Source organism: Lycorma delicatula, chromosome 2, assembly GCF_047948215.1.
Source record: "Lycorma delicatula isolate Av1 chromosome 2, ASM4794821v1, whole genome shotgun sequence".
NCBI lineage: Eukaryota > Metazoa > Arthropoda > Insecta > Hemiptera > Fulgoridae > Lycorma > Lycorma delicatula.
The window spans coordinates 172,176,721-172,204,071 of record NC_134456.1 but is presented as its reverse complement, the minus strand read 5'-3'; the positions used below and the strand labels follow the sequence as shown (position 1 = coordinate 172,204,071).

Sequence of the window (27,351 nt, the reverse complement as noted above, 5' to 3'; positions counted from 1 at the left end):
GCCGAATGATGCCAGGCAAGAAGGATTGTGTGTCTGTAAGACAGCTAACGGGAAGAAAATTAATATTCGAAAAAGGCTTAACTTGCTTAACTTAAAAGAATTGTACACAGCCTTAAAAAAACATAATTTCAAAATTGTTTTTTTTTTAATTTGCTGATTTAAGACCTAACTTTTGTGTTTGGCTGGTGGGTCAGGTATTCACTCACGCGCGCGCGTGTGTGTGTGATCAAAATGTAAAACTCGTGTTATGTGCTCTAAAAATGAAATTTGATTATAAAATTCTCTTTTCAACCATGATATGCGATATAGAAAATGAAATGTGCATGATGTCAGTGTGAAAAATTTTCAGGCACTAATAAAGAGCTCAGATTTCTGCAAGAGAGCTGGGATGATTTTGAATCTGAAATTACCTTCAAACAGTGGGTTTCTGTTGACCATTGTGAACTAACTTCTCAAATTCTTCATTTCAAGAGTACTTACGATAAACTTACTGAAAATTTAAATAATCTAAAAAGGCATCATTTTGTTGCAATGAAACAAGCTAATTTCCTTAACATTAAAAAGGAAATCTTCTTAGATAGTGAATGTATTGTAATGGGAGACCTCTCAAAATGTTCCTTTTGATCACAAAAGGATGAAGTCCAAAAAATCATATGCCACAGTACATCCATTTCTCATATGTTTTAAAAAAGAATGAAAATTACAAAGCCAAAGCTACTGTGTGATTAGTGAGTAATTGAAGAACAATACTACATTGTTAAACAATTTTTTATTTTTCTGATGGCTCCTCAGTCCAGCATAAAAACAAAAAGAATTCATAAATAAATTTGTGCTACCAACAAGAAGATTTTGAAATCACAGCTGAATGGCTTTTTTTGCCTCATACCATGAAAAAGGACCATGTGATGGGTGATGGTATTGTTGGAACTGTAAAATGGACTGTGACTAAAGCAAGCCTTCAAAGGTCTGCCAACAATAAAATTCTTACACCTTCTGAAATGTACAATTATTACAAAGACAGTATTAAAAATTGTTCCATTCCACGTTGAGCCGTTCTGTGCTGCAATCTAGTGGATGCTAGCACTAACTGGAAAGTGAAGCTCGTACTATTATTCTCCGTTAGAATCCCACACTCAGTGCGGTCGCATTATTCATTTCATCTGGATGGACAAATCAACACTAATTGTAGAATATAATTAACACTAACTGTGTTAGTTATACTCTATGTCAGGATCCTGCACAGTGCAGTTGTGTTTTCATTTCAGTCCAACGAGACTCATAGTTTCTTGATAATGTTCAAGTTCAGTTATGACTAAGGTGCCATACATTCTTAAGTTTAATTTAACTATTGTAATTCAGTTAAAATGTTAATGGTGACAACAAATTAAATATAATGATTCAAGAACATTGCTTCACTTCATCATCTACCATCTCATACAGTCCACACTAGCTCTAAATTCTACCAAAATATAACATTTATTTTCTGCTCTAATAAAGATGTTCAAGACACTGCAGAATACCTCAGTTCTCATTATCAGGTAATCACAACAGTCCCAGAAACAAGAACCTTTCACAGTTCCAAGTCAGAAATGTATTTTGAAAGTCCAGGCAACCTCTGAATCAGAAACATTTACATTAATATCGGTACACAACATAAGTGTTTCTGATTGCTTTATAGATTTACCAAAGCCAAAATGTAAAAATTATGTCTGCTGCATATACGATGGTAAGTGGTGGTAAGGCGAAATCATTGAAGTCAAAAAAAAATAAAAATGAAGAGGAATATCGAATAAACTTTTTCCATCAGCAGAGACCTGGAACTTCATTCAAGAAATCACTGAGGGATAATCAAACATGGGTTTAACTGAAAAATATTTTAAAGATTCTTACACCTTCAGAGCTTTTTCTATCAACTACTGGAAGAGGAGACAACATTACACTATAGATGAATGAGGACTTATCAGTTCTATTCAATAAAAAAATGGCAGAAGCACTAAGTTATGTTAGTTAAATTTGTTATAAAAAAGTGCAAGATTTATTTATAACTTCTATTAGCAGGAGTTAAAATAAGATAAAAATAAACTGAACAACTTGTTAATGTATTTGAATTGTTTATCCTTTTGAAATTATTATTTATCATTCTGTAATTTACTATTCATTAATTATTAATTTTTTATTCAATCTAATGAGTTTAGTTGTGATTTTTATAATCAGAAAAAAATACATAACATCAGAATTTTTGGATACGTTGTTTACAGTTAAAGGATCAATGTTTTTAATGGTTTTACTGGCTGCATTACTCGTCAACCCCTTTGAGTAACAAAATTAATTTTATACGGTTTTAAAGTACATAAACAGTACTTACTGCTATAAACATTTCAGATTTTTATGTCTCAAAATGAGACATTTTCAAAATCTTAGGATTTGGACGCCATTTTTTTAGTGAAGGACACTCTGTAACAGTTCAATTTTTTTTTTTATAAGTACTACTAGTACCTAAGAGTTAAAAGGTAAAAAACAGGCCTGTTACCCTAAGACCATCATTGTTTATTTTGGGCCCAAAATTTGAAGAAAAAAACAATTTGTAAACATAACTTTAGTAAACATTACAAGATTTGGTTATGTAACAAAATAAATTTTGAGTACACTAATATTAAGTTCCATCTTTACTCTTTCCAAAAAGCCCTTTTTGATCTCTGTATAATGTAAAATAAGAATGCTACAACTCATGGAAAAAGTAACGAAAATGGTTGTTTTTAAATTGGTAAGTTAGAAAATAGTCTATTACTCAAGAAAACATTTTTTTTTAAATTAAAAAAAAATATTTTTTGGCCACTACAATGTGAGTGGTTATCACACACCATATACCATCAAATTCCAAAAATAGTGATGCACTGATCATTTGTTGAATTAAAATGGAATACCCTTCAAAAAACTTTTTCCAAGAATGGTATACATGCCTGCAAACACAAATACGAGGGACTGATAACTGTTGAATAATAAATGTGGTAACTTTTCAGATATCACCAGATAGATTATATTATATGGGGTATAACTAATATTTATTTTTGTTTTCGAGGTATGCAATCAAAAAAATTCGGAGATCGCTGATATAGACAATATCTCTCAATATACACAACATTAAATTCAGGTTATTTAAGAAGTTTTAAGTTATTTATTTACACTTTTTTTTAAGATTTATATAGTAGTGAGGTTGGTGAGGTTTGAACTGTATGGTAGGAATTGCCGGGTCCACTAGGTTCATTATGGATGTGCTGTTATTATATTTGATAATAGCTAATATATAATTGGAAATACTTATGTATATTATTTACATTAGGCATAATTAATATTATTTTTAAGCAATTGTTTTTCAAAATAAAAAAGAAATGATGTTCCTTAATGAATTAATGTTTTATTGTATATAATGTAAATCCATGTTATCCAAAATCAATCTGCTAATTATTCAAGATAAATGGTAATTTACTGTATTTATCACAATTAAAAATAAATATTACAGATAGAACTCAAAATTTATGACTAAGTATTATGTCTTAATATGTGCTGTAATCATGACAGTAGAAGGTGTCCACTTCTCGGTGGAAATTATGTGGTAACTTTTTTTCTAAAGCTCTATAATTATATTTTTTAATTTATAGGAAGAAATTTTATTTTTACTAAACTTGCACTTGAATGTACTAATATTTCAATAAAATATTAAAATTCGCTTTCTTCTTATATAAACAATAATAATTTTTAAATAAACATATCTCAGACACAACATGATCCTAAACTTAAAATATATGGTTCTTCTGCGCTAATTTTTTTTGTATATTTAAGACCTCTTTTTCTATAAACAATGTTTGAATAATTATTGTAAAAAACATATAGATAAACTTACCATCAGGAGCACCATCACATACAACAAGATCAGCATTCTCACCATGAAAATGCTGAATAATCTCCTCAGCAGTGCTTATTTTTGTAATATCCCCCTGAATTTGTATAACACCTGGTAAAGGTGCCATGGCTTGCAAATCTACAGCAACTATTTTAACATCACTTCCTGTTTCCCTAAGATAAAAAGAATATTGAAAATAGAAATATGTAAATTGATTTTAATGTATACAAATTTATCATTTTTACAAATGAATCTGAAGTAATCATTACTCTACCTAAGTACTTTTACAGATGGAAGTAAAAGTTTTTTTGAAAACTGTTTTTCTTTTTTATTAACTCATTAAATAGGTTCAAAGTTTGTGAGTGGAATATATAATGCAAATTTTATGGTATATGAAAAACTTTATGCCTAATTGGGAGTTGAACTCTGGATTTATAAGGCAGCATGGATTCAAGCGCATGTTAAGATATTTAGTATATCTAATGTCTATAAAAGTAATGACTCAGTTCTGTGAGCTGACTTCAGATAAAATCGAGAGATTGAACAATGGTGATGCCTTGTGGCAGGCCATATGGGATGAGAAAGATTGTGAACGTTACATGCATGATCTCTTCCCAATTGTTGATTTGCGGGATGCCTCTTGGGTATACCCTAATAAATACGTAATGAAATTTCTTTCTAGCCATGGTACTTTTCGTGACAGACTGAAGAAATTCGGCCTGGTAGATTTCGGAATGTGCACACAATGTAACAACTAGATAACGCTTACCATGTGTTATATCAATGTGCGAAATATGCTAATACACAAGGAGACTATTTGTCGACCTGATATCACTGGGTTGGCTTTAGATTTCCATGCTAACTGGAGGAGTCGGGCCAAATGGGGGACTGTGGAAAATTTTACAACTTATCTTGCAAAGGAAAGTTTTGCTGAAGGGGTTTAGGATTCTGCTTGGGTTTTCCCACTCTAAGTTTTGTTGTTGTAGTTATGCTGCATTATATTATTTATATTTTGTTGTTGATTTTGTTTAGTTATTTTTAATTGTTTTGTTACTGTTATTTTGTTTTAATGTTCTTGTTAGTTCTTGTTTTATGCTTTATTTTTCGTGTTGTGTTTTGAACTCACTTTTGCCTATTTTGGATAGGTATTTCAGTTCCTTTGTTACTAGGTAGTTCACTCAGTCTTATTTAAGACTTGACATGATGTGTTTTGTTTATGAGTTCATGTCAGTTAGTAGTACACCGATGGGATCCTGGCTAAGGCTAGACTGAAAAATGTCAATGCTAAGGTATTGAAGATGATTTCTGGTAAAGCCCATAAGGGCTAGGTACAGAAAGCTGGCGTGGGAAATCAAAACCATCAAATGGAGGGTGTCTTCCCCTACAGGATCGGGATACCTAATGTGTTTCAGTCGGAACCAGCTGAATGCTTCTGATAATGTCTTATCAGTCTCCTATTTAGATGAAAACAACCAACATAAATGATACCAAAGAATTAAACAGTTCAAATACATTTATTTTGTGTAAATGAATGATCAAACATTATTATTTTTATATAGAAAGATTGCACAAATACACACCAATAGTAAATGACTTATTTACACATTTATAAATGATTTTAAAAGTATGTTATTTATGAATTTACCATTAAAAAATGATTAAAAGAATATTACAAGAAAAACAGAATTACAAACGCTACCGAAATTACAGTATGGTATGATATTAAATAGGTGATAACAAAATTTTAATTTTTTTTTTTAAATTTTATGGTCTTAAATGCACAAAGTTTATGAGCTATGAAATTATTTTGACACTGTATTTATAGAATTCCCTTTTTTTAAAAGGTTTGGAGGAGTTTAAAAGGTTAACTGGAGACCATTGCTCGCCCTCCCAGCTGACCCAAGAAACCACTGGAAAAATGGATTGGAAGATAATACCACATCCTCCCTACACTCCAGATTTGGCTCCCTCAGAATTTTATTTGTTTGAACCACTCAAGGAGACATTACATGGAAAAATGTTCAACAACGAGGAGGTCAAAGAATTTATGGGAAGGTGGCTCAAACAACAAAAGTGTATCAGGTATAAAAAATAGTTCATTGTGGGGACAAGTGTATTAATAATATTGGTGGGAAACCAATATAATATGTTGAGAAGTAATAAAAGTCTCATTTTGCAAAATATACAGTTTTTTCTAAATCAATTTGTCTCTTTAATTATTGAATGTCTCTTGTATATGATAACAAATAATTTTTTTATGATTTCAAGTGCTCTGTTTACTATTTTTTGTATTTAATGTAGGTGTACATTATTATTTTTGTGGTCATATTATTTTGATTGTAGTTTGATTTTAAAAAATAATTAAATTAATGATCAATTTAAAAAATAAAATTACAGTCTAATCAAAGAAAAGTTTACCCAAACACAGAATTTTAATTAGCAAACTGATGAGTATGATGAAGAAGAGCAGAAAATACCTTAATTACCTACCAAAACAAACTATAAAAAGAACTAAAAATTACAGTAAAAATCAGAAAGCCTAAATAAGAAAAGATAATAAAATAAATGTGGAACAAAATTCAAAACAAAATACTGGAAGTTCATCTTGAACATGAAATAGTCCACTACAATTTGGGAAGCAGATATGAATGTTTCTTGTGGACAAATGAATCCTGCAAATTTTATAAAATAGCTATGTAATATCAGTACCTTCATTCCTGGTCTAAGTCTGTGATAATTTAAAACAATGCACTCTTATCATTCAGCGTTTGCAGAAAAAAGTCCCAATAAAATATTCCCTAAAAAAAATGTTTGATTCTACCAATGTTCACTTTAACAAACCAAAAGAACAGGTTTTCAAAACTGACTGATGTATTTTAAATTTTGTTCACATGGTAGTTTACAGTTCTGGCTTTAACTACATACATGTGATACGCACATTTTTAATAAGTTTAGACTAAGCAAAGAATTACCTGAGGAGAAAAACAGACAGGAATTTACTGCTAGTGAAATTTATACTATTTATGTAATTGGTGAAATCAGTGACAGGAAATTAAACTGAGTACTGTTGTAAAATTAAGGAAAGTAAAGAAAATACTGGGAAGATGACAAAAGTAGTAACTTAGATACAATTTGTAACAAAACTGTCCCTAAGAGGCTAGCAAAAATGAAAGTGAATAAATTGATAGGGAGAAAACAATAACAGCTCACAAAATGAATCCCTAATATAATTGCAATAACTTAAACTAGCAAGGGCAGGCAATCAGCTTACAACAGTTTACTGATGCCCTTTTGCAGGGTGGTAGAGGAGAGGATCCCTACTTCAACCTATAATGTGCACTCCTCCACTAAAGATAATGGTGCTGTAACCTTTTTGACTAGTCAGATTTTTGACCCAGTCAGTATTATATCTTTTAAAAAAATAAATCAAAATTTTTTCACTATTATATAAGCAGCACCAAACGCTTAGATATATCTTCTTCTCAAAAATTAGCATATGGTGAACATAAAAATAAGAAAAAAGACATGTCTGTTCAGCCTTCAAAAAGGTTTAATAGACATCAGGTAATTAATGATAGCTAGGGCTAAAAATAAAGAACTATATGTAGAAACAACACATTTTATAAATAAAAAATACATCATAAATTGAATACAACCAGAATTTCTTTGCACTTTCCAGAATTAAAATTAATTTAGTTAAAATTAGCACTGCTACTCATTTTATTTGCATGTTATTAAAATATATTACATTTATTTTAATGATGTCCAGTCCCATAACACAATCAATATTAAGTAACAAGAAAAACATGAGTAAAATTATATTAGGTATTCACAACACATTAGTAATCTAAACTGTGACAAGTATAATTAACTTTATAATGCAGGTTAAAAAAATAACTAAATGAAAGGAAACAAGCTTTCAATTAGTTAATTATAAATAATAATATAATTAAATAGAATACGTGTTTTTTTGTTTTTCTTTTTTTAATTAAAAGAAGCAACATGAAAAAAATTCTAAGAACAAGCAAGGAGTTTCCTAGCTTTTATATAAGCATAAAACGTTTTTTTCATAGAAATTCTAATTGTTCATAGATGCATAATATTTATTGTTAATCAGTAACGACTAACTGCAACCGAGTGTAAACATGGAAATATCTCATCAGAGAAAGGATGGATGCATTGAAAGGATGATCACATATTATTTTATGCTCAACAGAAACTCTACTGTAACTGTCATATATGTGTAATTTCTATCTTTAAAGTGGTCTCTCTATTTACACGGAATATTCTTAAAAATTGTATAAAAAAGTTATTTTTTAATAAATTTTTTTCGTAGAACATGATTACTGAATTATTATAATTTATTAATCAATTTTATAATTTAATATTCATCAAATTATTATTACTAATATACATATATAAAAAGACTAATATTTTTGTCATGTGGATTACAACTGCAATTACTGTGTTGATGCTAATTTTAACCCAATAGCAGAGTTAAAAGTAGAATTTTTTTATTAATTATAGTGACATTAAAAAAGAGATGTCTCTGAAGTGCAATGAAGCTGGAGTTTACTTCTGTATTAAAAAAATTCACTACAGCTGAACTCAAATTCTATAATTAGCTAAACTCTTGTTATAATTGTATTCTTCTTAACGAGTAAAATATTAAGCTGTATGTCTAAGTGAGAATATTTATAATAATAATATATTATATTATAATACTTATATATTATATATAATTATTATATATTATATATAAATAAGAAATAAATAATAAAGAAACATGATTGTAGATTGCGTGAAGTTAATAATAACATTTCTATAATGAAATATCTATCTAAATACTCAGCTTGTTCAATCAAACCTTCTGGCTTTATTGGCATACACAGATAATGACTAAAATAGAAGTGAGATTCAGGATTTTTAAAAGGTACTCCCAGGTTTAAATTAATATTACATTCATTAAATGAGATACAAGTTTTATACTAGCATGATATATATTATCAAAATGTCAAAAGCTGACACACCTACATGGTACGAAACACTTACTGGCCTTGGAAGAAACACAAAGCTGCAATTTTACAGTAATGTGTTACAGTAACTGTTAATTTTGGTGGGAAAGTGCTTTTTAATGTGATACCTTTAACAGCTAAAAGGTACAAAAAAAAGTTAAATGTCTGAAAAGAGAAAACACCAAAAATCAGCATAGAAAGAACCTGAGTCATCTGTAATCAATCTTTGCCTTTTCATAACTGGATAATAGTGAGGCAAAAAATTGATTTTATTCCAGCGAATTAGTGCTCTATCCAATAATAAAAACCATGACTGAACTGCATAAGACATTGAATATCCAAGCAATTGGTGAAAGAAGAGGCAATTAAGAAAAGCTTTAATATAAAAGGTAATGAAAAAGCGACCTACAATACTACCAACAATATAACAAGAAATATTCTAGCGTTTTATTACAGGAATGTTAGAGAGATATACAAAACTAATATCTTCTGTAACAGCCAAGATAAAAAAACATTTAATGAGACTTATCAGATGACACACTATCTGAAGTATGGCTGTAAGTTGTTATAAAGTTTAATACAATAATTCTCATTATTTTAACTAAGTTGAGGCCCATAAACAATGAGTGATGGGTCTAATCAAAAAGGTTAAACAAGCTTCTTAATTTGATCAGATATTCAATTCAAACTATGAAAAGATCTCAAAAAAATTGGGACTTCTGAAATGTCACATTTTAAATTACTTATTATTTCTTGTATAGCATAACTTTGAACACAATATGAAAATGGTATTCTCTTAGTTTTTTTAAGAACCCATGGCATAGAATGCAGTGGTGATGCTGTCCTTAAATTACTCCAAGGAATTTTGTTTACAAAACTGGCGAGTTTCAAAGAAGATATTAGCACAATTAATTATAAAAAGGTCAACCTTTGATTCCTCTGACATTTTGATTCTTCTTTTAATGTTGGCATTAATTGCAACTTACTATTTTTAAACAACTTATTAACAACATTTTAAATATGTACCTAAATTCCTTTAACCTAGATTTTGAACAACGCCTTACGAGAAATTTTAAGACAGTTATTAAATAACCACAGGAATTTGCATCTCTAGTATAAGAAAAGAATGAACCGTTTAGTAATTAGAATTATAATAAAAATTAAAGATTCCTCTATGGATTATTATAAATACAATATGATTTGTAAAAAGTGATGAAACAGGCAAACAAATTAACATATGAAAGATTTATTACGCTTTTTTATGGTTTAGCTGAAAGTTTGGGATATAGTGATGGTGTTCTTCTGAATCCTCTTGAGGGTTGTTAAAATAAGTGTCTTTGATGAACAAAACATAGAAGAGGTTCTTGTTAGGTTCTAGCATTTGCAATAGATATAAGTGCTCCTCCAAAATGGAAAATAATAAATCAAACTTTAAAAACCAGCTATTCATTAAAAAAAAATTTGTTACACAATCAATTTTCAATAAAGAGAATCCTAACACATTACACAGCTTAATAATTTTTCCCCAATTGTTTTTCCTTTATTATTGTCTAATTGGTGTTCCTCCAATTTTTACCTGACGAGTCTGTATGTAGTGGTATGGTGTTTAACTGTTATATATGTCTGTTCTCTTTTGTAGCTTCACAACCCCAAGCAATTACAGCCAACATTTAGGTAGTAACAGGTCTTTGTTCTAGAAGTAATTTAGGCTATCTTAAACTACCTTATTAGAAGAGAGGGCACTACACTGAGGGACATTTAACAATAACATTATTTTCAGATTTTAATGATGGTATTCCTTAAATGATAAAAAAAGAATAAACCTTTGCCTCTTGATATTTTTTTAAAAAAATTCACTATTCTCAAGAAATAAGTGAAAATGTGCTTAGCAAAAGGAAGCAGGAATGCATCGCAGCTAGCACATACATGCGTTACATGCATGAACATTATCATTCATCAATATAAATTTTTTATTTAAATAGCAGCATGTTTCAAAAAAAAAAAAAACTTATACCGGCATCATATCTACAAGAATATTATATTGAATGATAAAGTTAAGTAAACAACAAAAAAGCGCTAAATAAAATAATTATTAAAAAAACAAAAATCCCAACTACTAATTGTACATATTTACTTAGAATAATTATGAAAAACAACCAAAAAATAGTTAAATAATTTTTTCTTTCTTTTCTTACAAGCATTTTTTCAGGGAACAGTTAGTTAGTCATGAGAAATTTAATACTACTTCTACATTTTATGTTGTAGTTGGATGCCTGTGTATACTATATGAGATGGTGACTTTAATGACCTCCACTTTGTTAAAACTAATGGTAACTTGTTTTCTAAAACTAATTCATTTATAACCTCTAATAAAACAAAAGTTATATTATTTAGATAACAAGGTCATACTATGATGTCTTAAAAATTGTTTTTGATGGAATCCAATCAAAAAAGAAATGGAGATCAAGTGTTGAAAAATCAAGAAGACTATGGGGCTAGAAAACTTAATACCCTATGTGCTAAAAAGATTAAAAAAATTTCACAACTCCAATAGGTTTTAAGGAATCTTCAACATTACCTTATTTTGATAATAAATAACAAAATTTATCTTCAATTATTTATGGATGACTATGGACAACACTAAACTCTGGGCAAATGAAATCTTGTTGTTGGGAGGGTGGAAGACTTGCAAGTGTTTACGAAGCAAGTATAATAATTTTTAAAACAGAGTAGCAATTCTTTCATGAGTAATTTATAACTAATCAATAAATAATATGCCATGAACAAGAAAAGAGGGTCAAACTTTGAGTACTGTGTACAAAAGCAAAAGAAAACTACAGGTGCATTTTCCTAGGAAATGTGTTCTTTAGGTCAATTCTTTTTAGAAAATACATTAAAGAATCCTCTTGGGTAAAATGTTCCATAATTAAAATAGTCTCACAACTGTACTGATGATAAGAACTATTCAAGAATACATCAGAAAGTAAAGAATCATGACATTCTTTGAATTGAACAATGGAATGTCAGAAGATTAAGAAAAATAAAAATAAAGCTAGGCTATAATTTGAAATAAGAAATAGATATGTTATTAGATTTTGGTGAAATTAGTGAGGTGAAGTAAAAAGAGAAGCTGAATTTTTGGTATGGAAATTACTGAACAATTAAAGCAGAATGAGATAACAGGAATACAGGAGTAGAAACAACAATGAGCAAGTGAAAGTATAGCAACATGTGTACAAGTGTACAGCAAGTGTTAAAGTGTCACAGTGAGAAAATTATTTCATGGTGGATAAATTTAGCCTAAAAAACAAAACAACACTCCAATCCCTTTGCAAATATATGAAAAGATATATATACATATATATGTATATATTTATATATATATATATATATATATATATATATATATATAGCATTAGGTGCTTGCTGATTTAAATAATCTAAAAAAAACAAAAATAATAAAATAAACAGTCTGTGTGGACCTTTTAAAATTAAATATAAGGACTGTGATGCTATTATATTGGAAAACAAATAAATCCTTACAACTATATTTTTGAACATTATAAAAATTACAAAAATAATAAATTAGGTTTATCTAATATGATACACCATATAACAAAAAAAAAACAATCTATTTTTGATATTAAAACAGATTTAGAAATGTTAGAAATTAATAAAATCGCATAAAATTAAATGTATTAGAAAAATATTACATATATAAATATTAAAAAAAATTCAATTTGATAAACCATCAGACAGTATTTGTGGGAACTGTTCTTATAAAAACCACAACAGATAGCAGTACTCATGTAAATCATTATTTTAGTATTCTTATTTTTATAAATCTATTATGCAATAATGGAATTATTTCAATCATGAATGAGGATGTGGGATCCCGCAGATGTATTTTCAAGAAAAATTCAATAGATAAGATACTCTTATCTCAATATTTTATACTAGGTGGTTTATTTAATAGAATTTAAATATATATATATATATATATTATTTATATATATATATATATATATATATATATATATATATATATAAGATATAGAGAAGATATATCAAGAATATATATATATATATATATATATATAAGAAAATCTAAAATAAATTAAAAAAATGAGGGATTGGAATTCTAAAACATGGTAAGAGTGGGATGGAAGAATAATCAGGAATTATAGACTAGGTCAAAAGTGAAAATACAATAAGGGCTTCAAAATTTGGTACTGATTAAAAAAAGGTAACCACTAACAGCTTTTTTATGTATTATAATGGAAGATATGGATAACAAGGCTGAGAGATGAATAAGCAATAGCTTATTATCACAGAAGTAACAGATATTTGATTTCTTTTTTAAAAATAAATAATTGTTCACACGAGTCCAAAATATTACAATCTCAGTTGTTTCTAATCCTGTCTGATAAACCTTAACATAAGGAATTTTTTTTTTATACTTTTTTTTAACAAGCAAATCAATTTATTTAGGCTTTTCTGTTTAAAATACTCTTTTGATAAGAAAATGAGTACAAAAATAATTAAGAAAATACACAAGGTCATAAGGAGAAAAGTAATTTTAAACTTTATTACAAAGGATGGATTAAATACTTTAAGCGCAATGCAAACGCCAGGAAAGTTCAGAAACATCCTTACCAGTTCCTTGTGATCTACCTTCATTTTCCATTACATTAAACTTTAAACTTTTGTATTATACATACAAAAATTAAATGTTTAAATTACATCTATTGCAAAACTGATATTACATTACAGAAAAAAATTGAATCTTTAAATACCTACTTATTTAAAAGATTCCTTTATAAGTGGTAACTGAACATTTTAGTTAAGTAGTTATAATGGGGGTAATGGAAAACACAATTTTAACATTATTACAATATACATATAATAATAAAGAGAATTAATAAGTTATTAATGAGAAATCAGCAACTCTGTTATAAACAATACAATTCTAAATCTAAATCTATGTTTATTTTTTTTTTTTAAATTTGTTGTAACTGGAATAGATAATGAGGAAAGTTACCTCAGTTTTTTTGAAAGCACTTGACTCCAACTGCCTGGAGCAGCACACAGATCAACAGCCTTAGACACACCTGTAAAAATAGAATGTAATTATGAAATGGTCCACATAATATTAAGAATATTTCTATTAAATCAACAAAGGTATAATTTGACAAAGAGTAGTTTTCTTATAGAGTAGTACAGTCTCATACTACATTTATATAATTATATCTTAATTTTTATCATAAACCACAAAAAATTGTTATATCATAGATCAAAAAAATTATAAATTCTTTAATTTTTATGTAAATTTTATTTATTTATATAAAATAAAAATTGACTGGTGTAGATGAACTTCCCATAGAGTTTTATATGTTTAAAGGAGGAAGAAATAGTAGAACTGTGTAATAAGATAATAAGAATAAGAAATAAGGTAGTAAAATAGGAAATAGTTAGGAAGAATAGTTAAGAAGAGTAAGGCAGACATACTTTAAACTTAAAACTTTGAAGCCTTAAACTTTGTAATAACAGTAACTACAACTACTCCAAAGAAGACTGATACCAGAAAATTTATAGAACACAGAACAATAATAAGTTTAATAACTTATGCCACTACAATATTATTAAGTCCTAAACTGGTGGTCTCCTTCTATGAATCATAAGACCTTGCAGGTGGTAAGCAGGCTTGAGTGCTCAGCGTTACAAAGCAGGTGAACCGAAGGTGCAACCATATTGGAGTGGTATCAATTGAAAGCCAGACTAAGAAATGATTCCTGAAAGAGGGCAGCAGCTCTTTCAGTACTTGTTAAGGATGTAGGTCAGGAAAACTTAAACAGCTATATCAACATTACTCAATCTTCTGAGTAGTATGCAGCTGAAAGCAATGGAAAACTTCATCTGTTTTTCACACCTTCCTTGGTAAAATATTCTGGAGGTAGACTGGTCCCCTGTTCAGATCTTTTGGGACTACCCGGAATGCTATTTTTTAATTTTCTGGTGAAAATTAAAAAATAACATTTTACGAGTTGGGGTGTGGAATGTTAAAAGTTTAAAAAAAGGTTGTTAGGTTAGACAATTTAAAGAGGGAAGTGGGTAGTTTAAATGTAGATGTAGTAGGAATTAGTCAGGCTTAATGGGAAGAGGAAAATGACTTTTAATCAGGTGGTTTTAGAATAATTAACTCAGCGTCAAATAAAGGGCAGGCAGGAATAGGTTTTGTAATGAACAAGAAGATAGGGAGTATTGCAAAAAGCTTAGCTATAGAATCATTGTAATAAGGATAAAATCAAAATCTAAGCCAACAATAATTCTTAACATCTACATGCATACAAGTGCCCATGATGATGATGAGGTAGAGTGTGTATACGAAGAAATTGACGAAGCAACTAAACACAAAAAAGGGGATGAAAATTTAATAATAGTTGGAGATTGCAATGCAAACACAAAAAAGGCAAAGAAGGAAATATTATGGGTGAATATGGGCTGCGTAAAAGGAATGAAAGAGGGCACCAACGTATTGAGTTTTGCACAAAGTATAATTTAGCAATTGCTAGCACCCAGTTTAAAAATCATAATGGAAGAATATACACATGGGAAAAGCCTGGTGATACTGCAAGGTATCAGGAAGATTATATCATGGTTAAACAAAGATTTAGAAATCAACTAGTTGATTGCAAAGCATGTCCAGGAGCAGACATTGATAGCAACCATAATTTAGTGGTAATGAAATGTAGATTGGGGCTTAAAAATCTTAAGAAAAGGTGTCAGATGAATCGGTAGAATTTGGAGAAGCTTGAGGAATGGGAAAGAAGATTTTTGAGGAGGACATCGCAAGAGGTCTGGCTAATAAAGTTAAGGAAGAAAATATAGAAGAGTGGGAGAATGTTAAAAAGGAAATTTTTACATCAGCATAAGCGATCTTAGGTGGAACAAAGAGGAATGGTAGAAAACCTTGGAAAACAGAGGATATATTACAGCTGACGGATGAACGTAGAAAGTATAAGAATGCTAGTGATAAAGAGGGTAAAAGGATACTATAAAAAGAAAGTGCAAATGAGGCAAAGAAGAGTGGATTAAAGAAAAGTGTTCAGAAGTAGAAAGAGAAATGAACATTGGTAAAATAGACGGAGCATACAGAAAAGTTAAGGAGAAACATATGTTGTTGTGGTAAACATTATTAAATTTTAACATATGTGGTACACATATTAAAATTTAATAATTTGTTAAATAAAGATGGTACACAAGTTATTAATATGAAAGAAAAGGATGAAAGGTGGGTGCAATATATTGAAGAGTTATATAGACAAATTGAATTAGAAACTGGTATTATAGAGGAAGAAGAGGAAGTCAAAGAGGATGAAAAGGAAAATACAATACTAAGATCTTAACTTAATAGAGCATTAAAGGATTTGGATGGCAGAAAGGCTCCTGGGATAGACGGTAAACCTGCAGAATTACTGTGTAGTGCAGTTGAGGAAGCGATACGATAGTTTGCACAAACTGGTGTGTAATACTTACGAAAAGTGGAAGTTCCATCAGACCTCAAAAAGAGAGTTATTGGGATGATACCAAAGAAAGCAGGAGCAAATAAATGTGAAGAACACTGATCGATTAGCTTAACATCTACTCAAACATCAGGAATCTTAACTAGAATTCTTTGTAGAAGAATTGAGAGGAGAGTAGAAGTGTTAGAAGAAGACCAATTTGGTTTCTGGAACAGTATAGGGCATTTTAGCACTCAGATTAATAATAGAAGGAAGATTAGAGAAAAACAAATCAACATACATGGCATTTATAGACTTAGAAAAGGTATTTGGTAACATAGACTGGAATAAAATATTCAGCATTTTAAAAAAATTAGGGTTCAAGCATATAGATAGAAGAACAATCGCTAGAAGAATATAGCATATTCTATAGCATATAGATAGAAGAACACAGAACTAGCAGTTAATGATATTAAAGAACAATTTAGATCTGGAGTAACAGTGCAAGATGAAAAGATAAGGATGTTATGATTTGCTGATATAGTAATTCTACTTGAGAGTAAAAAAATTCAGAAGAAACAATGAATGGAATGGATGAAGTCCTACACAAGCAACTACCACATGAAAATAAACAAGAACAAAACAAAAGTAATGAAATGTAGCAGAAATAAAGTAGATGGACCACTGAATACAAAAATAGGATGAGGACAGGCTAAGGCGGTAGAAGAATTTTGTTATTTGGGAAGTAGGACTACTAAAGGTGGACGAAGCAGAAGTGATATAAAATGCTGTACACAACAGGCAAAATGAGCTTTCAGTCAGAAATATGATTTGCTTACATCACATATTTAAACATCAAGAAGACATTTTTGAAAGTATATGTTTGGATCTTTAAACGGCTAGTATACATTTACAGCTTTATTTGGAGGTGAAACTCTGACAACCAGGGGAGAAAGCTTTTGAAATATGATGCTATAGGAGAATGTTAAAAATTAGATCAGTGGATAAAGTGATAAATGAAGAGGTGCAGTGGCAAATTGAAGAAGAAAGAAACATTTGGAAAAATATAGCAAAAAGAAGATACCGACTTACAAGTCATATCTTACAGCATCCTGGAATAGTCGCTTTGATATTGGAGGGACAGGTAGATGGGAAAAGTTGTGCAGGCAGGCAATGTTTGGAATATGTAAAACAAAGAGGAAATCTTGGAGAGCTGCATCAAACTAGTCAAACAACTGAAGACAAAAAAAAACACTGGAGGTTGGTAAGAATAATGGAAGAGAATGGAGGAGAGAAAAATTTTTACTTCAAGAAAGAGAAAGGAACCAGAAATGCTAACAGGCTACTAATCCAGAAATTTGGTTGGAAAAAGATATTGAGAGGGAAAGAAAGGACAGGCTCATTCCTCTCTTTCTCTCTAAATATCTTTCATAATTTAGAAAAGGCATTTGATAGAGTCGGGAAATAATGATGGAGATTCTTAAAGAGAAAAACATTAAATAGAAAGATAGAAGGTTAATTAAAGTGTTATAAATGAGATAAAAGTAAATAAAATTATGACTGGGTGGGTCTAGGTTGAGGTGTTAGGCAAGGATAATGCCTCACCGACACTGTTCAACATTTACATTGAAGATAAGATATGATTTGAAGATATGATAATACATTAACATAAGAGGATGAAAAATAAGATGCATAAGGTTTGCTGATGATATGGCAATTCTAGCTGATGACATGCAAGCATTTAAAAAGATTGTTAACAGTACTGGAGGAAGGAATGAAAGAATATGGAATAAAAACAAATATAGGAAAACTAAAGTAATGGAAGTAAGCAACAAAGATTTAATGGTAAGGATAAGTGAAGGAAGAATAGAAAAAGTAAAAAATTAGATATTTGGGTGTTATGGTAAAAAAGGAATGGAAGAAGGAAATGGAAATAAAAGGAAGGATAGCAACGGCAAAGGAAACCTATAATAGAAGAAAAAATTATTATGTAGTAAAAGTTGAGGTTAGCCAAATGCTACCTATGAAATCTCTTGTATGAGAGTGAAACATGGTGATAAAGAAGCGGGAGAGAGAGAGACTGGATTAAGGCTTTTGAGATAAGGATGGAGAAAATTGGATGAATGAACAAAGTGAAGAATAAGGAACTAATAAATAAGGAATTGAGAAGAAAGAGCACTTGTGCAGGAAGTACACAAAATAAAAGGAAACTGGTTAAATCATGTGGTTACAGAAAGTGGAATATTGACAACTGCACTAGAAAGGTCAGTAGAAGAAAAAAGGAAAAGTTAATAGTTTAGGTAAAGATTGGAAACTACAAGGGAACAAAGAAGAAGGCATGGAACAGAAATAGATGTGGAGAGAGATGTGGTGTAAGACGCCTGCTGCCAGGCAGAATACCAGATGACGAATTTCATGGTACGCATATTAATGTTTAGGTGAACTAATGATTATTACTATTAATTAATATTCTAATATTATATGAAATGTTAAAACAATATGGTAATAAGTGCCTAAATTAAAAAAGGGTAAATAAAATTAAATAAAATATAATTAACTTTTAGTGTTTCTGAAAGTACCAATAAAGTGAGTAAGCCTAACAAAAATAAACTATTAAATATGAGAAAATATTATTATAATATGTCACACACAGTCTTATAATACTTGTAATGGAAGATACTGTAATAAGAACAGAAAGATATTCTTCAGATTCACATAAATAACTTTAGTTCAGGCATGTTTGCTAATTCGGGTTTCCACCTAGAAATAACCTCAGAAAAAATTGTGAGGAATGTTTTTAGAAGAATAACTCTTTTGTTTTTTGCCTCCTGTCTTTCTTGAGACTTTAGTAGTCAACGCCAGTTGATTAATACAATTATGAAGATTATTGTTTGAAACAAGTAAACTCCACTTGCTGGGGGAATTATAAGAAAATGCTTGTAATCAAGCATTACAAATCCTCAACCATTTTTATGTATTTTTCATAGTTTTCAAAATTTTTAAATACTTCAGAAAGATGACTAAAGTGGTTAAATCCATAGACAGGTATAGTTGACAGCAGTAATTGTACAAGAAATAATTTTGCTCTACTATAACAAATGTGAAGGGTCTGATTTCTTCTATTGTGTTTACTTGTACCTGTGCTTTTTATAACAGAACACACTGGCAAATATTCCAATAAATATATAAATTAAACTGCAATGATTGCACTAAATTCTACACCAGATGGAATGTATGCAAATTTATCTATAAATAGAAGAAATACATATAGCAATACTACATAATAAAATAGAATTAAATTTTTTAAATCACTTGCATAACACATACAAAAAAATTAATTATATATGCAAGTACTACACACTGCATATAGATGCAAAGATTTTGATACTCTTGAATAATGTAACATTTACAAACACACAAAATTTGATAAAAACAAAATATTAAATTAAAATAATGTACGGACAATATACTTAGTGATTTACGTAGTGTAACTAGTGTGAAAATAATAATAACGCTCATATAAACATGGGTCCGGAAACGCTCCATTACTAAGTTATAGGTAGCAAAAGATTTCGCCCCGATTCCTGGTCAAAGAGTGAAATAAAACCATACTGAAATTCTAGGAATACAAATTATGGGGTAAACATGATGGTTTTTGACATGAAAAATTGATTAAAACAGGTTCCAGAACCATACCTCCAGTTTTCATAATATCTGACATAAAACAAAAAAATTGTTATCTAAAGACATATTTTTTTTTACATTTGTAATACAAAAACTTGTTAAATGACTAATAAATGCGTAAAATTTATTATCAAAACTTGTAGAGAATTTCATTCGAGAAAATTGACGTTAAATATTTAAAAAACAAATACAATTTCAAGAAATTTGATTTTATTACTAACAGTTATCATATGAAAACAAAGGGATTAGATGTAGAAATTTTGCATTCTTGCAAAGTACAATGTTACAAAGTGTTGTATTAAAGATAAAAATAAAATTAAAAAAAATAATAAAATATAAAGATGAATACTAATGTTATTCAATAAAGTTTATCTACCCACAATCAAACTGAAAATATGAGAAATTATGATTTCATAAGCTGGTTAACACAGAAATCAGTGGCCAACAATGCATATTATGTCATTTCATCAGTACACTGCATGTTAGCATTACTGCTGTGAATTGTTGCCAGTTCAGTGTAGTTTAATTAAATGTGTTGTGTTTATTTTAATTGGTGTCATACTGTAGCAATGTCTTTGTTATGTATAACACTGGCATAAGGGTATTATGTATAATACCAAAACAAATGGTATTTATCTTGGGGGGGGGGGGTGTGATTGTAATGTAACTGCTGCTGCAGCATATCAAAAGCCGCAAGTTCCAAATCCTAAAACAATTAGCAGAACATCACATATGCTATGAGAAATGGTTACACATCCCAGCATTAATACTCACTACAACCATTCTGACCATCATGATGCTGATATTATCGTGATAACCTAAATCGAGGCTACTAAATGCATTCTGAGTGTAAGTACACGATGCCTTACCCAGTGGTTTGGAGGTTCCCAGTTTATGGTGTGAAATCTACCAGGTTGGTTTAGTGGTGAATGCGTCTTCCCAAATAAGCTGATTTGGAAGTCGAGAGTTCCAGCGTTCGTCCTAGTAAAGACAATTACTTTTATACAGAATACAGATCTGAATACTAGATCGTGGATACTGGTGTTCTTGGGTGGTTGGGTTTCAATTAACCACACATCTCAGGAATGGTCGACCTGAGACTGTACAAGACTACACTTCATTTACACTCATACATATCATCCTCTGAAGTAATACCTGAATTCTAATTCCCAGAGGTTAAACAGAAAAAGAAAGAAAGTCTATGGTGTGGAGGACACTTTGTAACAAGCAATATCATTACCATAATCAGAGTACAAAATCTTCAACCAAGAAATTCCCCTTTTCGTTTGCAATATTGCAACTGGTTAATATTAACCATCGATTGTACAGGTTCATTTTATTTGCTGATGAGGCTCAGTTTACTCTGGATGGCATCAAACCTTTGCAAAAAAAAAACACCTGGGCAGAATTCAATCTACACACAACAGTAGATGTAATTTCCCATACCAATTTAGCATAATGTGTGGTGTGATCTAGTTTATAATCAGCTAATTGGACTATTTATTCCCCCAGGGTATCTAAAGTCTGACATTTACTTGGAATTCCTGAAGAAACAATAATCACTTCTATTAGGTGTTCCGCTAGCGTCAAGATACTGCATGTAATTTCAGCATGATGATGCACCTCCCCAGTTCTCACTTGCCATATTGGTATATTTATATGAGCAACTTCCTGAGCTATGCATTTGCCGTGGTAGGCCGCATTCCTGGCCACCAACATCACCTGATCTAAGAGTTAGATTTTTGCATATGTGGTTAGATGAAAAGTATTGTGTACAACAGAAAAGTTTATGTGCATGAAGAGTTGTTTGCTCATATTACAGGTGCTGCCAAACAAATTAAGGAAAATCTGCAGAACAGCGGAGAGCAAAACTGCGGAACCAAATGTATTGAAGGGGACAAGTTTTTGAAAATCTACTGTAAACTTTATTAAATGTGTCAATTACATTTTTATTTTTTTAACAGTGTGTCAAGATTATGATAACTTCATTTTTTGTAGTTGATAACATTTAAATGTTTATATAAGGTAAGTGTTTGTAATAAAATCAAATTTCTTAAATTTGAATTAGTTAACTGAATCGACTGCAACTGATTTGAGAGCTATTATTCAATGATTACATTATTGCACAGATAACTGTTCAGATTACTGCGACAGCCATGCGATAACAAAGAGAGGAAGGATTAACATAAGAGTAATGTGCAACAAAGGGAGTGGGAGAGGTGGTGGAGCATTAACAGGAAAGATCTGACAAACTTAATCATTTATGTTTCTCAGATGTGATAGCATAAATCAAGATGATAAAGCACAAAAAATAATAAATTAACTAAATAAAGAAATTAAAATAATAATAAATTTAACACTAGAATAAAATGAATGGGTAAAGAATTAGATAAGGGGGCAGTAATATGACTGTGTAAGAAATGAGAGTAGCTGGAAGTAATATAAAGGTGGATATGATTAAGATTTCACTAGTTAATATTATTATTCAAAGTAACATACTTTTTTCTTATTTATTAATTTATGTAGAACACTGTACAATTAATATTTTTACAAAAAAAAAACAAATAGCACATTAAATTGTAATATACAAAATCACTAACATCATTAAAGAAAACTTTAGCGGTGGGGGTTGAAGTCTAGTTTACACTAGTACCAATTAATAGAATGTCATTTTATAAACAATTTATTTCTACAGTTGCTTTAAATATATGCTTATGATTACTATAAGTTGAAACATAATATTATAAATAAGAATAGAATACCGATAAGGAAACTAATACTAATATAATAATAAAATGCAAATGAAATAATTAAAGATGAGAATAAAATGGGGCTTTGTTATTGAAAGTTAATCATAAAAATATATAACAACTAATGTAAGACCTAATCATCTGTTTTTTTTAGAATATATCACTGTGCATTTGTTGTTTCATAGTTTAACTCCTTATGATGTTTCTTAACAGTCAGCTTTAATGCTTTAAAATAAGTCAAATTTTTTACTTTAATTAACAGATCTTTTAATAAATACGTAGTTTAACTGGTAAAAAACAGTAATTGTAGCATGAACTTGAAGCTAATGTTCAGTTGGCCATCCAGCAGGGGGAATAAATACATCATAACATTTATGGTCAAAGACTTTTCAAACATAAAACAGTAGCAGTAATAGAGTAAAATTTAGAGAAAGTAAACAAGGCAAATTGCTCAAATAAGTGATCTAGTGGCCTCTTAGTATTATTTTAATTACAGAATTCTGAACGATCAGTAAATAAATGTGAATGCAATATACTGGCTCGCAGATAATTCCGTAGCGTATTAGACTGACCAGGGCAAAATACACCACCGTTATAAGCTTAAAGCTTAAGAAATTTCTCAAAAATGTTACTACATATGCATTAAATTTTGATTTTTAACAAGAAAAGCAATATGGTAGTTTCACATCATGTTCTGGCAAAAAATACTTCTAAATATTTACACACAGTCATTCTCTTAATAAGGATATCAGTACAATAATAACTTTGTATTCTGCAATCTTGCAGACGCAAAGAGACACTAATCTCATCAGGCAATGAGTATGCAGTAAATCCACAAAAAGGTAACATTTCAATTCATTGTCAATATTACACTATCAAACCACTTCAAACAACTGTGTTATTTTAGCCTTGTGAATAATCTCTCAGACAAAGAACTAATCACATCTTCAAGATCCACCCATAACTCAAAAAATATTGTTTATAAATGTTAAAAACAAAACAGAACCCAGAGCAGTGGACTGTGAAACTCTACACATCTTAAAAAATCCCACATTACTCATAACTGTTTGATGCTAGTTTGTTGAGATCACTGACTTAAATATGAGAAAAACCTAATTCTAAATCTAATAATACTCAATTCTTTTTTATGCTTGTTATCGAATTCCATGCATTTCACCACCTCTAGTAGTTTTCTCTTATAGGCTATCGTGTTAAATGTCTGTGCTAAGTTGACAAATATGGCAAGATATTTATGCATATTATCAAGACAAATATTAACTTTATAATTGGTTAAACCAGAAAATGCATCTTTTCCTCTCATGTTTTCTCTGAAGCCAAACTGAATAGGCTTCAAAATAATGTTTTCTAATAAAAAAAAGGGTTACTAATTGCACTTTATCCATCTTTTCAATGATTTTTAGCAATGGCGCTCATCAAAAACACAGGTCTATAATTACTTATTATTTATCTTTACATACTTTGAAAGCTGGTTTTGATTGTTACCAGGGACCTACCATCAGTATTTAGGCTAATATTTATAAGGTATGTTAACAGTTTTATTATGCATGAAATAATTAATTTTAAGGTAATTATTTAGAAAGATGACTTTCAAACATCAATAATCTTGGCGTTATGTTGTTATGATCATCGTGTTAATCATCAATAAACAAGAAAAAAGTGTTGCTGTACTGTAGTTTTTAAATTTTACCATCTTTTTGTTATAATAACAATGATAACTTTTTATTATCTTTTCTTAATGTACGAGAAGGGAATAAAGTAAATTACAACGCTAGCATTTATATCCAAATAACTATATTTGGTACTTACGTATTAACGCCACCGCAGCTACAGCTTTATTTAAAAACAAAGTAGTCAATCGGATTTCGGTGGAAAATGGGCCGAAACAGATTCAAAACAGAATATAAATGGTTTTTTATATTTATTTATTTTATAAATATAATTTAACCAAACTTATCTTACGCATGCTTCGTTCGCTAACCTTGACTAATTAACACTGTAATTTTTTGAGTATTTATTTAACAAATTCAGTAATTATTGCAATCTGATTATTTAAATAATAAATAATTGTAATTACTGAATTTATTAAATAAATACTCAAAAAATTATGGTGTTAATTAGTCAAGGTTAGCGAGTGAAGTGAGCGTAGGTTAAGTTTGGTTAAATTTTATTTATAAAATAAATATTTATTTATTTATGTAAAACTCTATATCGGGCCATTTCCAATTGACTACTTTGTTTTTAAATAAAGCTGTAGCTGCGGTGGCGTTAATACGTAAGTACCCTATATTTTTATACAATTCCATTCTAATGGAAATGACTCACATACAGTATAAGTGTCAATATGACAGACACTTTTCACTCAACTTATGTCTGTTTAAGTTAAACAGTACCCTCATTAAACATTTTGTAAATCAGCACTCTACAAGCAAAACATTATTTTTGGACTAAATAATTGGTTATTTATATAATTATTGACTCATTCTAACAATTAGCCAATATAATATTTAAGGTTAACTAGATGAGAATAGCAAGCTAAGCAAGTGTTAGTTTATATTTGCTGGTATCGTACGAAGTTCATAAATTCACTTAATTTCTGAACTGATTTTTTTAATTTAATCACATTAACGTTTCATTAAAATTATCAATAACTGAAATCAGTCAACACATTATCAATATGTGAACAAAAGAAAGAAGATACAAATTCAAAACATTATCCTCACCATTACAGGAATATGTAATTTTTTGATTTTCATTTTAAAATCATTTTAAGTCGAAAAATGCAATCAAGTGACATTTTGTATTTATTTAAAACCAGTTTAGTAAAACAACATATGCCAAGATTGACTTTTGAATGCATATCATCTTTCTAAATGATTACTAATTTCAAAGTAACCTTCTTTTTAGTTTAGTCTCTCTTTTTCTGTTTAGCCTTCGGAATCACCAAAAGGTATTACTTCAGAGGATGATATGTATGAATATAAATGAAGTGTAGTCTTTAACAGTCTCAGGTCAACCATTCCTGAGACGTGTGGTTTATTGACACCCAACCACCAAAGAACACAGGTATTCACGATCTAGTATTCAAATCTGTATAAAAGTAACTGGCTTGAACCTTGGAACTCTCGACTTCGAAATCAGTTAATTTGTGATGATGAGTTAACCATTAAACCAGCCTGGTGGGCTAATTTCAATGTATCTAGCTTAATCTCATCATAACCTTTACTATATCAATTTTTAAAGACACTAACCACTAAATCAGTATACAGTAAAGTTGAAAATTAAAATGCTTCAACCAATCAATCTTAAGAATAATAAGACATTAATGAAAATGATTAGAGTAGGCCTAACACTGAATGGAGAAAGCAAAACGAATGAATAAGTAATCAAACCGGATAAAGTGGAGGCAGCACCAATCATCAATACAGCTTATTAAGCATGAACAGTCTCTTTCAGAACCTTTTGCACTGTACAGTATATAGAGTCAAATCTAAATAGTACTTTATTTATTTTATTTTTACTTCCAAGTATTTTCTGCAAATTATATACAGATACTTTTTTTTTTTCACTGCCTGTACCACTTGATAAAAATTAGCACAGGCAGCAAATTGTATTGTATGCGATTGATAAATAATCAAACTACATCTAATTGCTACAAATCTGAACTATACTTCACAAGCTCATAATACAATTATTTTATGTTAATTCATTTGACAGATCAAACTAGGAATGAACAGATGTGCTACTTCATGAAAAAAAGGAACTGCCACTAGTTACCTAATGGATCAAGGGAAACTGTGCTAAAACCTCTATCAGAGTACTATAATTAGCTTTAATTTTGTACACAACAATCAATAAAAAAATTATAATTTATGCAATAATTACCTAATGAATAATTTTTTACATTAATCTTGACAAATTTAACACTAATAAGTGAAATCACAACAAAAATTGGATTCAAATATTTAAAAAAATACACTTTTTGTTTGTTAAAGCAGTATTTTATGGGTTATTTCTTAGCAAAACCCTATGAATTTGAAACAACATAGAGTAATACATACTGAATTACAGCGTTATTAACTTTAGGCATAACCAGAAACTGCTAAGGTTAGGTTATTACAACATATCAAAAGCAAATGCACAATTTTTTTAAGACAAAAATGAATAAATTATTAATTTATAAATAAATCATGACTAGAATATTCACCTTTAAAAATGTTGAATTCCTCATCAATTTGCAGCAATTTAAAAGCACTTCTTGCACGCCAACCTTCCTCTTTTGCTAACCGATAGTACACATCCCTTTTATCCTTAGAAGATTTCCCCATATTTTCTAACAAGTGATAATTAACAAAACAAATTAAAAATTAAAATTAAACATCACTCACGCACTACCTAGAATAAATACAAACGAAAACAACTACACACTACACATGCAAAAGGTAAACAAACACATGGCACTGATAGCTTACCCAATTTAA

At 29.6% G+C, this 27,351-nt stretch overlaps 1 protein-coding gene across 2 annotated transcripts in view; it reads right to left on the bottom strand.

Annotated features, from left to right (window-relative positions):
• LOC142319429 (tRNA (cytidine(32)/guanosine(34)-2'-O)-methyltransferase-like) overlaps positions 1-27,351 on the bottom strand; it is a 157,164-nt gene extending 129,813 nt beyond the window's left edge. For both annotated transcript variants that reach the window (XM_075356702.1, XM_075356703.1), the window contains exons 1-3: positions 27,078-27,351; positions 13,958-14,027; positions 3,902-4,074 (exon numbers count right to left, since the gene is read on the bottom strand). In XM_075356702.1, the coding sequence (XP_075212817.1) occupies positions 3,902-4,074; positions 13,958-14,027; positions 27,078-27,198 (364 nt within the window). In that variant the 5' untranslated portion in view covers positions 27,199-27,351. The remainder of the gene's footprint in view (positions 1-3,901; positions 4,075-13,957; positions 14,028-27,077) is intronic.